The sequence below is a fragment of the Natator depressus genome, chromosome 2 (genome assembly GCF_965152275.1).
Source record: "Natator depressus isolate rNatDep1 chromosome 2, rNatDep2.hap1, whole genome shotgun sequence".
Classification (NCBI taxonomy): domain Eukaryota; kingdom Metazoa; phylum Chordata; order Testudines; family Cheloniidae; genus Natator; species Natator depressus.
The window spans coordinates 3,191,306-3,207,897 of NC_134235.1; the positions used below are offsets into that span (position 1 = coordinate 3,191,306).

At 58.7% G+C, this 16,592-nt stretch overlaps 1 protein-coding gene across 1 annotated transcript in view; it reads left to right on the top strand.

Moving 5' to 3' along the window:
* Positions 1-1,098: 1,098 nt before the first annotated feature.
* Positions 1,099-16,592, top strand: part of KIFC2 (kinesin family member C2) — a 31,752-nt gene continuing 16,258 nt past the window's right edge. Inside the window, exons 1-4 of the mRNA XM_074946709.1 lie at positions 1,099-1,193; positions 9,328-9,397; positions 9,697-9,863; positions 12,232-12,484. Of these exons, the coding sequence (XP_074802810.1) occupies positions 1,113-1,193; positions 9,328-9,397; positions 9,697-9,863; positions 12,232-12,484 (571 nt within the window). The 5' untranslated portion in view covers positions 1,099-1,112. The remainder of the gene's footprint in view (positions 1,194-9,327; positions 9,398-9,696; positions 9,864-12,231; positions 12,485-16,592) is intronic.

The window sequence follows — 16,592 nt, forward strand, 5'->3', positions numbered from 1 at the left end:
CTAGGAATCCTCTGAGTCGTCAGAGGGCGTGTAATAAGGCCCCAGGGCCAGTTGGCGTGGTCAGGGCTGTGCTCCTTGAGCAGGAGAAGCTCTTGGGGAACTGGGGGTGGGGGTGTGATTATTTCATGGGTTCGGTGCTCCATAGCTTACTCTCCTGCTCCAGCCCTTGTGCTGCATGTCTCGGACCCATGCCCCTGCACTCACTCCCTGCCGTGGTTCAAGCTCCCTAGGGCTGGGGAGCAGAGAAATGGGCATGATGCCCACCCTGTCACAGCTCTCTGCATCTCTCAGAGCCCGCAGCCCTCCCCGTGGCCAACAGCTCATGCCCCCCGGGTCAGGCCCTACACTCACCAGGGTAGCCTGGGGCTCCGACCAGGTGTCTGTCACTACTGGCAGGGGCCAAGGAGGCTGCAGGCCCCCTGGGTCTTGCAGATCCACGCTGCCCAGGGCTGACGAGGCTGCAAGGGGTGCCCATGCCCAGGGCACAAAGAGCCTGCAGGGAGTACCCGTGTCTCGCACATGCCCAGAGGAGGGGAGCTGCATGGGGTGCCCATGTCTCACCCATGCCCAGGGCACAAAGAGGCTCCAGGGGGTGCCCGAGTCTCCCCTGTGCCCAGGGCAAGGGGAGATGCACGGAGTGTCCGTGTCAGTGAGGGGAGCTGCGGGGGGTGCCTGTGTCTCGCCCGTGCCCAGGGCGTGAGGAGGCTGCAGGGGGTGCCCGTGTCTCGCCCGTGCCCAGGGCGTGAGGAGGCTGCGGGGGGTGCCCGTGTCTCGCCCGTGCCCAGGGCGTGAGGAAGCTGCAGGGGGTGCCCGTGTCTCGCCCGTGCCCAGGGCGTGAGGAGGCTGCAGGGGGTGCCCGTGTCTTGCCCGTGCCCAGGGAGCTGCAGGGGGTCCCCGCGTCTCGCCGCCCGTGGGCGGCTCCCCCCAGCTCCGCCCGGGCCCCGCCGGTGCCGCAGCGCCAGGGGCGGGGGGGGCACTGGGCATGCTCCGAGCCGCTGCGGCTGGCTCGGCTGGCTCGGCCGGGGGGCGGGCGCTGCAGCTGCCGGACGGGCGAGGGGATCCCCGGGCTGGGCTGCGCAGGGCGCCCCGGCGGCCCCCCCCCCGGCGCCCCCATGTTCGCCTTCTACTCGCTGCTGGTCTACATCGTGTACGCGCTGCTGCGCCGCGGCCCGCCGCCGCTCCCCCCGCCGCAGGTAAGGGGGACTGGGGGGGGGGCTCGGGCACCGGGCGGGGGGACCCCGGCCCCCCTCGGCCCGCGTCATGCCCTCCAGAGGGCCCTGAGCCGCCCCCGCTGTGGGGAACCCCGGCCCGGGCCAGTCTCCGGATCGGATCAAGCGGTGAGACGGGACCGCTGGGCCACGGGGACCCCGTTAGCGGAGCCCGGCCCCGGGGTGCGGCACCCGGGACACCTGCCAGTGCCACCTCTGGGGAGGGCAAAGGGGGGGAGCTATTCTACCCGCTGTGCCCCCGGGCCCCCCCTCCCGACCCTGGCCCCGGCACCCCCCCGCCTTGCCCCCGGCACCCCCCCCCCCGCCTTGCCCCCGGCACCCAGCTGCTCTGCACGCCCCCAGCAGCACCTGCCCCTGACAGCTGTTCACTGTCCTCCGGTGCCCTGTGCCGGGGTTCCTGGCTTTCCCCAGCCAGATCCCCGGTGCTCCCTGCTATCCCCCATCTCCACGCCCTGCTGGTGCCCCTCAATCCTAACCCGCAGCCCCCTGCTCCCCCAGCCCTGGGCTCCCCCCTTAGGTCTGTTGACCTCAGTCCCAGCCTGCAGCCCCCCGGCCAGGCTGGTCTTGGGCGTCTCCTGAGCAGACTCCCCAGGTGCCAGGCCGTGGGGTGGTTTCTGGGCGGTGGAGGCCCGGCTGAGTCCTCCCAACTCATGGCAGGGATGGGAAGCTGCCACCTGCCCCACCGGGATGGGCTGTTCCTCTCCCCTCACACTGTTCAGTTTGCTGCTGACCCGGAGCAGCCGGTCCCTGTCCCCTGCCCGAGTGGGACTGCTCTGTCCTGGGCCAGATAGTCAGTCATTCCCTCTCCATTCCCAGCCCCATTGCCCTTCGCACTGCCGGCCCTGGGTCTCTGCCCCCTGTCCACTTGGCATGGTCCCCGGCAGCCTGGCTTCTGAGCCGCTGCGTGCCCGGGTAGCCGTGGTTGCTTCTCTTGTGGGGATACTGCTCCCTGATAGGTGCAGAGATGAAAGCCCGCCTGGCTGCGGCTGTCGCATCTGCTTGGCGGGCCAGGAGAAGGGGGAGGAAACCAGGTCAGCTTTGGTGCTGCCGGATCCAGCCCAGGGGAGTGATATGGGACACTGATCCTCTCCCGGCATGGGAAGAGGTGGAGAGAGGGTACCTCAGTCCTAGCCATGCAGACTTGGGGGCACCTGCCCCTGACTGGATGGATCCCCATTATTCCTGGCACACTGGTGGGGGAGGAGGGGTACTCAGAGATGGTTTGCAGTGACAGGAACCAGAAGTAACAGTCGATCTGTCGCCATCATTCCGTGGTGGAATTTCAAAGACATCTGTTGCCACGGTAACTGCGCACCCGCTCTGTCTCCCTGGCAGCAGGCCCCTTTCCCAACCAGCTCATAGCAAAGTGCATGGCAGGTCCCCCTGTCCTGGGGTCCCGAGGGGAATGTAAAGAGCAGCTCAGTCCGGCTCCCCACTCGTGACTGCTCAGCCCACACCCTAGGTCCTCTCCCGCTCCGGGTGCACTAAGGAGCCAGCTGCCTGAGTGAGTCCACCTGCCCCTCCCCAGTCGGGCAGCCCCTGCTCTCAGGCTAGGTGGGGCTCCAGGCACGCCCCGTCCCTCCCGCTCGCCATGCCTTGCTGTGGAGCTGAGATTGTTTTCTGAATGTGGTTAGTGGCCCCTCCGGTCTGTCTGGGTCAGCACTCGGGACATAGGAATGGGCAGGTTGAACAGACCAGGGATAGTCTCAGTCTGTCCTGTCGGTGAAAGGGACCAGCCCCAGCCGTTGCAGAGGAAGGCACAAGGCACCTGGTACTGGATGATTATGGAGTAACTTGTCTGGGGGTCATCTCTTCCTAACCCCGCATCATTCAGTTAGGGGCTGCTGATGTCCGGGACCAGGAGAGATTATAGCCTTTGTAATGGGTAACCATGGCTGGGGTAATGATCCTTAGAAGGGTCTGGCCCTGTTTTGTATTCTGCTAAGCTCAATAAGGTCTAGTAACAGTGAGTTATACAGGTTAATGACAAGTGTGGGAAAAGTGGCTCTCTGATCAGTTGTAAATGTGTTGTATTTCCACCTCACAGACAGTCCCTGGTTCCCTGTATCCTGAATGGGGGGCTAAGTGCTGCTCAGTTTGCCGTCTCTATCACCTGACTCAAGCTCTTGGAGATAGTAAACGATTCTTCCCCTGGAAAAAAAGGAGGCAGGAGTCCCAGAGCCAAAAATGGGCAACAGTCCAGAGGGGACCCATGGTCCAAAGCCCATCGGTCCAAATCCCCATTACTAGATCGCAGGCCCTGGTTCTCATGGGAGACTTTGATCACCCTGATATCTGCTGGGAGAGCAATACAGCAGTGCACAGACAATCCAGGAAGTTCTTAGAAAGTGTAGGGGACAATTTCCTGGTGCAAGTGCTGGAGGAACCAACTAAGGGCCATGCTCCTCTTGACCTGCTGCTCACAAACCGGGAAGAATTAATAGGGGAAGCAAAAGTGGATGGGAACCTGGGAGGCAGTGACCATGAGATGGTCAAGTTCAGGATCCTGACACAGGGAAGAAAGGAAAGCAGCAGAATACGGACCCTGGACTTCAGAAAAGCAGACTTTGACTCCCTCAGGGAACTGATGGGCAGGATCCCCTGGGAGAATAACATGAGGGGGAAAGGAGTCCAGGAGAGCTGGCTGTATTTTAAAGAATCCTTATTGAGGTTACAGGAACAAACCATCCTGATGTGTAGAAAGAATAGTAAATATGGCAGGCGACCAGCTTGGCTTAACGGTGAAATCCTTGCTGATCTTAAACACAAAAAAGAAGCTTACAAGAAGTGGAAGATTGGACAAATGACCAGGGAAGAGAATAAAGATATTGCTCGGGCTTGCAGGAGTGAAATCAGGAAGGCCAAATCACAATGGGAGTTGCAGCTAGCAAGAGATGTTAAGAGTAATAAGAAGGGTTTCTTCAGGTATGTTAGCGACAAGAAGAAAGTCAAGGAAAGTGTGGGCCCCTTACTGAATGAGGGAGGCAACCTAGTGACAGAGGATGTGGAAAAAGCTAATGTACTCAATGCTTTTTTTGCCTCTGTTTTCACTAACAAGGTCAGCTCCCAGACTACTGCACTGGGCAGCACAGCATGGGGAGGAGGTGATCAGCCCTCTGTGGAGAAAGAAGTGGTTCGGGACTATTTAGAAAAGCTGGACGAGCACAAGTCCATGGGGCCGGATGCGCTGCATCCGAGAGTGCTAAAGGAATTGGCGGATGTGATTGCAGAGCCATTGTCCATTATCTTTGAAAACTCATGGCGATTGGGGGAAGTCCGGGACAACTGGAAAAAGGCTAATGTAGTGCCCATCTTTAAAAAAGGGAAGAAGGAGGATCCTGGGAACTACAGGCCAGTCAGCCTCACCTCAGCCCCCGGAAAAATCATGGAGCAGAGGAAAGTGATCAGGAACAGTCAGCATGGATTCACCAAGGGCAAGTCATGCCTGACTAATCTAATTGTCTTCTATGATGAGATAGCTGGCTCAGTGGATGAGGGGAAAGCAGTGGATGTGTTATTCCTTGATTTTAGCAAAGCTTTTGACACTGTCTCCCACAGTATTCTTGCCAGCAAGTTAAAGAAGCATGGGCTGGTGAATGGACTATAAGGTGGATAGAAAGCTGGTTAGATCATCGGGCTCAACGGGTAGTGATCAATGGCTCTATGTATAGTTGGCAGCTGGTATCAAGCGGAGTGTCCAAAGGGTGGGTCCTGGGGCTGGTTTTGTTCAGTATCTTCATTAATGATCTGGAGGATGGCGTGGATTGCACCCTCAGCAAGTTTGCAGATGACACTAAACTGGGAGGAGAGGTAGATATGCTGGAGGGTAGGGATAGGATACAGAGGGACCTAGACAAATTGGAGGATTGGGCCAAAAGAAATCTGATGAGGTTCCACAAGGACAAGTGCAGGGTCCTGCACTTAGGATGGAAGAATCCCATGCACTGCTACAGACTAGGGACTGAACGGCTAGGCAGCAGTTCTGCAGAAAAGGACCTAGGGGTTACAGTGGACGAGAAGCTGGATAGGAGTCAACAGTGTGCCCTTGTTGCCAAGAAGGCTAATGGCATTTTGGGCTGTATAAGTAGGGGCATTGGCAGCAGATCGAGGGACGTGATTGTTCCCCTCTATTTAGCACTGGTGAGGCCTCATCTGGAGTACTGTGTCCAGTTTTGGGCCCCACACTACAAGAAGGATGTGGAAAAATTAGAAAGAGTCCAGCGGAGGGTAACAAAAATGATTAGGGGACTGGAACACATGATTTATGAGGAGAGGCTGAGGGAACTGGGATTATTTAGTCTGCAGAAGAGAAGAATGAGGGGGGATTTGATAGCTGCTTTCAACTACCTGAAGGGGGGTTCCAAAGAGGATGGATCTAAATTGTTCTCAGTGGTAGCAGATGACAGAACAAAGAGTAACGGTCTCAAGTTGCAGTGGGGGAGGGTTAGGTTGGATATGAGGAAAAACTTTTTCACAAGGAGGGTGCTGAAGCACTGGAAAGGGTTCCCTAGGGAGGTGGTGGAATCTCCTTCCTTAGAAGTTTTTAAGGTCAGGCTTGACAAAGCGCTGGCTGGGATGATTTAGTTGGGGATTGGTCCTGCTTTGAGCAGGGGGTTGGACTAGATGACCTCCTGAGGTCCCTTCCAACCCTGATATTCTGTGCTTCTATGGTGGTGGCAGAGCAGCCCCGGGCACAGCTTGGTTCTGGAGATCAATGCTGCCAGCAGCCTGGGCACTTAGCAGTACCAGTGAAGTGACTGAAATTGGCAGTGGGGAGGCGGAGAGCCAGGGGTCAAACGGGGTGGTCATGGGGGCAGCTCAGCCCTGCTGGAGGGGAAATTGAACCTGCTGACCCAGCTGTGCACTTAGCCGGTTGACTTTATCCTTGTCCAGGCTGGCCCGTGTGACATCACTAGGATCCTGCACCCAGCGTGGTGGGGTGAGAGCCCTCGGGGGTACATGGGGGGCAGGTCCTGTCCTGTTGACGTCCCTTCCAAGGCCGCTGCAGGACTCTGGTGTTCTCGCTCCTGGGCCACTAGTGATTTCCTTCTGTTTTTTCCATCAATTCTGAGAGCCTGGGGCCAGGAGGCGCCATTGTGAGATCTCTGTATCTATCACATCGGCCCTAGGAGTGCCCTGCATTAACTCCTGTCTGGATGCTTTTCTGAAAGATCTGCTCGAGGTCAATCTTGATTTAAAAATGTCTAGGGATGGAGACTCCACCGCAGCCCTCGGCAGCTGCTGGAGATGCGGGTGCTGAGGCTGTCCCCTGGTTGATGGATGGGCCTGGATTTCCCACGTCCCATGCTGGGGCCAGGTGGAATCCCTGTGCCAACGCTAACACCTACCCCTGTTTTAACACAGGCTTGTTATTGAGGGTCGGCCGGTAACGCGTGGGCTACTCCCCAAGCTGGCTGTGCATGGGAAGGGATGGCAGCGCAGGCGTTCGGGTGCCTGTTCGGGGTCCGGTTCAGTGACATCCTTCACTGTGGATCCGCACCAGAGCATAGGTCCCGATCGCTTGAGCTAAAGGAATCCCTCCGTCAGCCAACAGCAGCAGTAGGCTCTTATCCTCTATCAGGACCAGCCCCTAGAGACATGACCCACACTTCACAAGCGTGTTACGACAGCGCCAGGGAAAGGAGGTGGGAGAGACTGGCGGCGCGAGGGACATGAGTAGGTGCTGGGGATGGTGTGGCTTCAGGGGCGGGGGCCCAGCCTGCTAGGGCCCACTCGCTTGGAGCAGGCGCCAGAAGGCGCGAGGGATTGAAGGGCTCGGTCTGTCTGTGCTGAGCCTCCTGGTTCCAGTCGGACCCAGTGCAGAGGACAGCAGACTGGGGTTCATTCACTCCTCCCCTCGCAGGGGGGCTGGGTCTGGGTCTCCCTCTGCCTGTCAGCACGGCCCAAAACCTCGGCTTTCCCTGCCCGCTTTGCCCTGGGCCCCTGCTCTGCACTGGGGACGCCTGGGGGCAGGGGTGTTGTCTGTTGTTGAATAGACATCGATTGTTCCAATCTCTGACCCCTCCTCACCGCAGCCGCGGGTCGGCGCCCAGCCCCGCTGAGCCTGGCCAGACACGTCTACAGGGCCAGGAGCGTTGGCCGTGCCTCGTGTTCTGCTGGCAGAGAGCTTTGTGCGCCGTTCCCAGGCTGGGCCCCTCTGCTGGGGCGGGATGTGTGTGCCAGGTGTGCCTGGGCTGGCTCTGTGGGCGCTTTAGCAGCTGGGGGGTCGGTTCTCTCCAAAGGGGCCCGGCAGGATGGGGGCCTGACCGCTCAAGGGAGCGTGATCCCCCCTGCCAGAGGGCTGATTGGATCCATAGGGCGGTGCTGAGAGCCTGCCCCATTTCCTCCCCTTGGCATCTCGGCTCTGGCGCTCTGCCGTTTCCCCACTCGGCTCCGCTCTGCGCAGCTGGCTCCGAGGTTGGCTCGGCTGCAGCTTGTTAGCAGGGAGCTGGCGCAGTTTCCAGCAGGGCTGTATTGATTGTCCAGGGAGGCCTGGCTCAGGCTTTGACTTGCTGCGCTGTGGGTCTGTCTCCCTGGCGGGGGGCACAGAGGCAGACAGCTCCCCAGCACTGGTGCTGCTGCGTTGGGTTTAGGATGGGCAGGGATTCTCATCTGACAGTTTGGACGAGGGGTTGAGTCCATCTGGCCACTGGGTGGAGAGCAGGGTCTGCCCCGGGGACCGGAGACAGACAGGGTCTAGACTGCGGGGGTGGTGGAGGGAAGGGGGATGCACGAGGCGTCATGTACAGGCTGGTTGCGGGGTGGGGGAGGCAGGAGGTGGTTTTTGCAAACTGGGGCAGTTGTGCTCAGAGGTCCAGGGCTAGTCTCGGTGCATCCCCCGGCCCCCCCAGTGTAACGCTGGCTCCGTGCTGCCCTGTGGGCAGCCCCTGACCCCCTCAGGCACCCAACTCTGCAGCAGCCCACCGTGGGGCATTGCTCTCCCAGCACCCCCTAGAGAGCAGTACCCAGACAGCAGCACCCCTGCACCCCAGCTGGTGCTGGGTGCAATGCCGACTCCTCCAGTAGGGGGTGCCCGCTGTGAGGCCAGGCAACACAGTCAGGTGCCCCATCAGCGTAGCCGGGCGAGGGGCTAGGCTGAACCAGGGACCTCCAGAGCTAAGCATGAGTTAAAGAGCAGGGCTTGCCACTGGGGGCTAAGCAGCTGCTCGTCCTCTGTGCGCCGGGCACCGAGGGGGAACGGGCGTGTGCCCTCCTCCGTGGCGTATGTTAGCGGGGGCAGCACCCGGGCAGGGCCGGCTCTTCCCCATTAGCAGGGTTCCCGTCCTGCTAGCTCAGCACCTTGCTGTTCCCCAGCCCCATTGGTGCACCCGGCCAGGCCTCGTGGGAGAGGGTCGGGTCTTGGGGTGCAGTCAGGGCCCTGGGCACGTAGTGCTGAAGGGAGCGATCCGGGAGTGTTCCCGGTGTCTAGACAGCTTCATCGCGGAGATGGCTCCGGCTCAGGGCATCAGTTGCACCCAGCGGGGTCAGCTCTGTGCTGGGCTTGTGGGGAGCGGGGGGGGAGCTCTATGGGGCTGTCTGTGGTGGGGGGGTACTTGAGGGGGTTCTGCGCGGCTGTCGATGGCCAGGAACGGGCTCTGTGGGGCTATCTGTAGCCAGGGGTGTGTGGGGAGATTGTCTGTGGTGGGGGAGAGCTTGAGGGGGGCTCTATGGGGCTGTCTGTGGCGGGGGGTTTCTTGGGGAGATCTGTAGGGCACAGTGGTGGGGGGTGGCATGGGGGGGCTGTCTGTGCCCAGAGGGGCTTGGGGGGGGCAGCCGTGGTGGGGAGTGTTCAGGGGTTGAGGAGCTCTGTGGTGCTGATCGTGAAGGGGTGGTGCCATGGGGGCTCTGAGGCATCATCTGTGGTGTGGGGTTGCTCGGGGGGGGTGGGCTCTGAAGCACTGTCTGCGGGGGAGGGGTTCTGAGATGTTATCCATGGTGATGGGGGGAGCTCTGAGGACCCGTTTGCAGTGGAGGTTTAGTCGGGGGGCTCTGAGGACCCATCCGTGGAAGGGGGCGGGTTGGTCGGGGGGCTCTGAGGACCCGTCCGTGGCCTGGCCTCTGCTGCTGATGGACGTTTCCTTCCTCTCCTGCTCTCCAGGGCCCCGATGCCTTCTCCGCGGAGCCAGCCAGGCGACGCAAGCTGTGGCCGGAGCTGCCGGAGCTGGACAGTGCGTAGCCTCCTCTCCCCACCCCGTGCATGGCTCTGAGCCACAGCGGCTGGTCCGGTTCGCACGGAGCCCAGCTGCAGGGGGCGGGTGCTGGCTGTATTTCGGTGCATGCCGGGCTGGTGAGCTGGGACAGTGCCCCACCTCCACCCATGTCCTGGAGGGGTGCAGGGTGTTGGGGGCACAGATCTCACACGGGGGGGGTGCCGCTGAGCTGGGGCACAGCTGTCTCGACCGTGGGGGAGCCAAGGGGCGCCCCGGCGCTGCTGCTCCCACCCCAGTGCTGGTCCCCGCCTTTGCAGGCAGCTCCGAGAGCGACCGAGGGAGTGGCACGGAGGAGGAGGAGGCTGGCCCTGACAGCGGGTTTCTGGAGGATGCCACCACCCCGCTCACCGAATTCCTGTCCCTCAAGCGGGAAGCTGCCGAGGGGAAGCTCTGCCCAGCGGACACAGAGGCCCCTGGCGGGAAGGTAAATCTGGGCGTGTTCCCCATCAGACCTGTCGCCATGGCAATGAGGAGCATGAAACACAAACAGGTGTGGCCAGGTGTGATGGGTCTCGGGGTGCCCAGAGCTGTGAGGCCCCTTGGTATCCCCCGTCTCTTGTGCTGGGGGAGTCTTGCTTGTGCTTAGCTGGGTGTCCACTCCCTGACCCCCCCCTCTTGTCAGCCACCCAGGCCCTCTCCTCCAGGCCGTGCCAGCCCTTACCTTGCCTTGCAGGTTAACAGGAGGTGCACCCCAGTCCCCGAGCCCCGTCTCCACAGGACACTCCCAGAAGTACCAGGCCTGCTGTCCCCCAGGGGCCAACATGTACCCCTGTTTGTGAGAGTCAGGATCCGCTCTTTGTGTGATATCACGGCTCTGAGGGATCTTTATCGTGAAAACAAGGGTGAGATCATTGGCAAAGAACAAAGAGATGGCAAGGGAGAATAATGGAAACAAAAGGTTACTTGTAAAACAAGATCATAGCACGCTTTCTGGAGCCTGCACTTCACTCAGCAGGCTAAGCTGCCGGCCAACGAAGCATATCTCACCCCCAAACTCCTCTGCCGAGTCTCAGCCAAGGGGGGTTGAGATCCTGTTTTCAGGACTGTAAATGCCCAGCCCGCTTCCTTCCTAGGTGCAGGATGGGGGGTGTCGTCTCTGCCTTCTGCTCAAGTCCCCAGACTTCAGTGTATGTTCTCAGATCAGGATAACGCACTGGGGTTTCTTTTTCCGGCGTGCTGCTTCCCTGTTGATTTCACATCCCCCTGCTGGCTTCGTACGTACATGGGTATACGCTGTGTTAGCTTACGGTGCTCACGTCCCGCCCGAGAGCCAGGTGAACAAAGGTCCCTTGTGCAATAGAAAACCTGCACGCTGTCAGTGGACATCCATAGCCCCTTACGCAGCATCTGTACGGACAGTTCGCTCTTTGGGGACCCAGAATGCACAATCCAGCATCGGGATATTGCTGGACCCCCTTGCCGGCTGGCATTCCGGGATTCTTGGGTCACACCAGGACCCACCGCGTCAGATCTGAACTGGCCATGTACCAGCCCAGCAGAGCCATCCATCCAGACAGCTCCCAGGTCACATCCGTCCCTGTCCTCCACTCTGCTCACTTTGCTGCCCTCACTGTCCTGCTGGCTATTTACCAGGCAGTCGCCAGCGCTCCTGTCCACCCAGGAGCTTTTCCAGCTCTCTCCTCTCCCCAGAAGGGGGTTGCTGAGGCCTGGAGCAGAGAAGGAGGGACCCAGTCCCTGTGTCCCCTGGGTCACCGTGTGTCTCAGACCACAGAGGGGACCAATGGACTTGGTCTGGAGTGTGTGTGGGTTTCTGGAATCCTACAGCGCTGCCCATCCCTGGCTCCATGTCCACCTGCCTGGTTTTGGATAGCGCCCGTCACAGTGATACCGAAGGGCCTGGCACAGCCTGGCAGAGCGTGGGTAGAACGCTGCCATTGGGAGCACTGGCCTCAATGACACGACACAGGGCAGCCAGGAACCGGGCCCTAAGGGCTCCTCTGCTCCTGACAGGAGCCCAGGCTCGGAGGCGGCCCAGGCTCTGGGTCTGAGCCGGGAGGTGATTCCCAGCTCGCGTGGACAGACGCGCTAGCTCTGCTCACGCTGGTGCACTAAACACAGCAGTGCAGCTGGGGGAGCACGGGGTGGGGGGGCGCTTGGTCTAGCTGCCGGAGTGCCGTCCCGCCCGGCCCCCGGGTCTGTATTCGGGTGGCTCGCCTGACCTGCCACCTTTCCTACCCCGGCGACACGGGTGGCCCTGGGCGAGTCCCTTCTCCTCCCACGCTCAGCAGTCCAGACAGACAGACAGACAGCACCTGTCCCCGACGAAGTGTGCCGTGCCCAGCGCACAGGGCCCCTGCTCTTGCTGTGCGATTGCCGATGGTGCCAGGCAGCTGTGAGGTCTGCGCAGGCTGCTGGGTGCGGGGGTACCTGTCTGGGGGTTTCCTCTGGCCCCTGGGCGTAGTGCCTCACCATAGCCTATAGCGTCTCATGGAGCCAGCCCCACTGCACGTGTGGGGGTCCGAGACACAGTGGATGAAGTGACCCACTCCAGAGTCACACGGGGTCTGTGGCAGAGCAGGGACAGGGCCCGGTCTCCTGAGTCCTTGGCCCCCACCTTCCGCGCTAGGCAAACCATCCCCACCCTCTGCCTGCGCTAACTGCTCTGTCTTCTCTTTTCTCCTTCCAACCACCTCCCTCATCCCCCCCACATCCCATGTGCCCCTGCGACCTGCCATGTCCGCCCCTCCCCCCCGTCCCGCCATCTCACTCGGGCCGGACCATCCCCACGGGCCCCCCTCTCCCCCTGCTCCTCCCACGGGCCCCCACGCCAGCTCCCCGACTCCCCGCTCATCTCGGTGATGTCCCACCTCCTCTCCTTCCTGGAGCACTACGGCCAGATGCAGCGGCTGCAGGAGCAAGCCGGGGAGTACCGCTCCCTCCTGCGCCGGGAGGAGCGCCGGCGCCGGAAGCAGCTGCGGATGCTGAGGCGGGCCTACAGGCAGCGGGTGCAGGACAAGCTGAGCCTCATCGAGAGCCTGGAGGGCGTCATCTGCGAGCAGCAGAACGTCATGGAGACGCTGCATGGTGGGGAGTCGTTCGTCCCGACCGCAACAACGCCCACGAGCAGCCACCTGGGCTTTGGGGGTGAAATTCGCAAGGCCTGGGCGCCGCTGGGGTCCCACCGAGGCCTGGGTGCCATTGCCTGGCGTCCCGCCTCGTCCCCTACGCCTTGTCAGGCCTTGTGTGAATTCCTCCCCTCTGAAGACAACAGGGTAGAGGAGCTCCTGAGGTTGTCAGGAGGACCAGGGTGATGGGCCTGCTGCAGCCCTGGAGATGCGGGAGGGTGGCTGCACTGGTGATGGGAGGAAACCTGGCTGGCGGTTGGGCATGGAGAGGGGTTGGTAATAGGGGGGAGGAGCCCTTCACCTCTAGGATGGTGGCTGCTCAAAGTCACCTGTCGGGCAGCTTCGTCTGCCCCATGAGGCCACTGGAGGCAGAGTGTGCTGGAGGGTCTCGGCTCAGGGGCAGTGTCCAAACGAAATGGTGATGAGTGGTGGTCAGTCGGCCCCTCTTGGGCAGCCTCTGGAGAGAGGCCAAGGACTGAATGAGTCACAGAGACTGATCTGCAGGGACCCGCTCTGCTGGAGGGAGAAGAGACTTCGTCTTCTGAAGTGACCTGATGAACCAGTGAGCCGCAGCTCACGCATCCACCCGTCCATTCAACACACCCACCCATCCATCCACCCAACACACCATCCATCTATTTATCCAGCAAACCCACCCACCCATCCAACACACCATCCGCTCACCCATTCAACACACCCACCCTTCCATCCAACACACCTGTCCTTCAGCACACCCACCCATCCGTCCACCCAACACACCCACCCATCCAACACACCATCCACCTGTCCATCCAACACACCCACCCATTCAACACACCATCCACTCATCCATCCAACACACCCACTCATCCAACACACCATCCGCCCACCCATTCAATACACACCCCCATCCATCCAACACACCATCCACCCGTCCATCCAACACACCCATCCTCCAACACACCCACCCATCCATCCACCCAACACACCATCTATTCATCCAACACCCCCACCTATCCAACACACCATCCACCCGTCCATCCAACACACCATCCACCCCTCCATCCAACACACCATCCACCCCTCCATCCAACACACCATCCACCCATCCATCCAACACACCCACCCATTCAACACACCAGCCATCTATTCGTCCAATATACCTACCCAACACACCACCCACCCTCCCATCCAACAACCATCCACCTGTCCATCCAACACACCATCCACCCAATGTACCATCCATCTATTCATCCAACACACCCTCCCAACACACCACCCACCCATCCAACGCACCATCCATCTATTCATCCAACCCACCACCCACACTTCCATCCAACATACCATCCACCCACCCATTCAACACACCCACCCATCCATCCAACACACCACCCACCCAACCCACCATCCATCTATTCATCCAACACACCACCCACCCATCCATCCAACACATGCACTCATCCGTTCATCCATCCAACATGTCCATGCATCAATTTGCCCGTATGTCCAACACACCCACTTATCCAATGCACCATTCACACACCCAAAATAGCGATCCACCATCCCATCCAACACACCTGTCCATCCAACTTCTAAGGAAGGAGTTTTTAAGGTCAGGCTTGACAAAGCCCTGGCTAAGATGATTTAGTTGGGGATTGGTCCGGCTTTGAGCAGGGGGTTGGACTAGATGACTTCCTGAGGTCCCTTCCAACCCTGATATTCTATGATGAGTGTGTTGGATGGATGGGTGCATGTGTTGGATGGGTGGGCAAATGGATGAGTGTGTTGGATGGACGGATGAATGAATGGATGGTGTGTTGGTAGGACATATGGATGCGTGGGCATGTTGGATGGATGAACGGATGGACCGGTGTGTTGGAGGGGAAGGTGGATGAGTATTTTGGGTGGATGAATGGAGGGTGTGATGGATGTGTGGGTAGGTATGTTGGATGGACAGGTGGATGCATGGGTGTATTGGATGGACAGGCAGATCAGGCATCCATTCATCCATCCAAAATACTCATCCACCCACCCATCCAACACACCTGTCCATTTATTCATCCATCCAACACACTCACCCATCCGTCCACCTGTCTATCCTACACACCCACTCATCCATCTGTCCAGCCATCCAACACACTCACCCACCCATCCATCCAGCACACCATGAATTCATCTCTCCGTCCATCCAACACACTCATCCATCTGCCCAACCATCAAGCACATCCACCCGTCCACCCATCTGTGGTTAGATGTTGATAAATAGTTGGCTGCTTGTGTGTGTTCCCTCTGTGTACTGCGCCAGCCCTGTGCAGACAGCTGGCACAGCAGACCTTGAGCGAACCGCTCAATGAGCACAAGATCCGTTAAGGGACGAAGGCACCCAGCCAGGTTTATTGTTGAAGAAGCACAGTACTAGTATCCCACAGACTACTGGGCCACTAATACATGTATGCCTATAACAATGGACCAGCTCAGTGAATGGTGGGACTTTCCATTCCACCCTAGGCCAGACAAAGATATTCCCTCTGAGATACATCTTTATACCCTAATACATGGGTAGGCGACCTATGGCACGCGTGTTGAAGGCAGCACACGAGCTGATTTTCAGTGGCACTCACACTGCCCAGGTCCTGGCCACCAGCCTGGGGGGCTCTGCATTTTCATTTCATTTTAAATGAAGCTTCTTCAACATTTTAAAAACCGTATTTACTTTACATACAACAATCGTTCAGGTATATATTATAGACTTATAGAAAGAGATCTTCTAAAAACGTTAACATGTATTCCTGGCACGCGAAACCTTAAATTAGAGTGAATAAATGAAGACTTGGCACACCACTTGTGAAAGGTTACCAACCCCTGCCCTAATACAAACAAGTTAGTACTGCCCCTTTGACATAGTTACTGCCCCCTGATGTGGCGAATTATCACCCATCACCTTGTACATGTTGGTTCGATCAAAACATCTCTATTACATACTGTCATCTTGACCTTATCTTTTAAGAGGGGTCAGTGTGTTCCTTTTATCCTTGCGGGATGCTTTTCTACCATCCTTGATATTGGGATGTTCTGGTACCACTTGATATCGGGATGTGTTTGCGTGAGTGCTCTGTGCCTAGCACTTCTTAGGAATGTGTGTTTCTGCAATATCAGCCCTGTTCTTGCCAGATTTTGTGAGCAGGTCCTGCCTCATTCCAGGCCTCTGATACAGGGGCTTATGTCTCAGGCTCTCTTCTACTACACCATCCAACACACCCACCCACCTATCCATCCACCCAACACACCCATCCATCCATCCAACCATCCAACACAACCAACCATCCATCCAACATATCCATCAATCCATCTGCAGTAAGATGATGCCCTGAAACAAACTCTTGCATCAGAGGCCTGGTATGAAGCCTAAGGCTTGAACTAAAGTAATGGTCAAGATTTTGCTGACATAAAGCAAAGTTAAGCTGTGAGCCAGAGGCAGGCCCTGCTCACAGAATCTGGCAAGAAGAGGGCTGATGTTGTAAAAATACACATCCCTAAAAGGTCCTGGGCACTAGTTATGGAACCACGTGCCAGGATGGTACCAGAACACTCTGGTACTAGCACGTTCCCCACAGATAACAGGAACAGGCTGACCTATCCTAAAGACAGGGGCAGGAAGGTAATATGGTAGAGTTGTTTTGTGAGAGGCGGCACCCTAACACCTAGAGGGGTTGCACCTCTATGCGTCAGGAGTGAAGTGTAACTTGTTTGTAGCTGTCTATGAATGCACTCCTGAGTGGATGTCTTGGTTTGGCCTAGGGGGCAGTGGTAAATCCCGCCACTGACTGAGCCGATCCGTTGTCAGGGAGCACATATGTACTAGCAGAACTGTAGACATCTGATCCGGGGAGCTAGAGACTGTTTCATTTGACAATAAACCTGGCCGGGTGCCTTCGTACCTTATCAGAGCCTGTGGTCATCGGGGGTTCTCTCGGGGTCTTCTGTGTCAGCGATCTGCAGAGCCGGGGCAGCACACAGAGGGAACACACGCACGCAACCGACTGTTTTCAACAGTGAACAGAGCAGAGCACCACACCTGTGACTTCTGA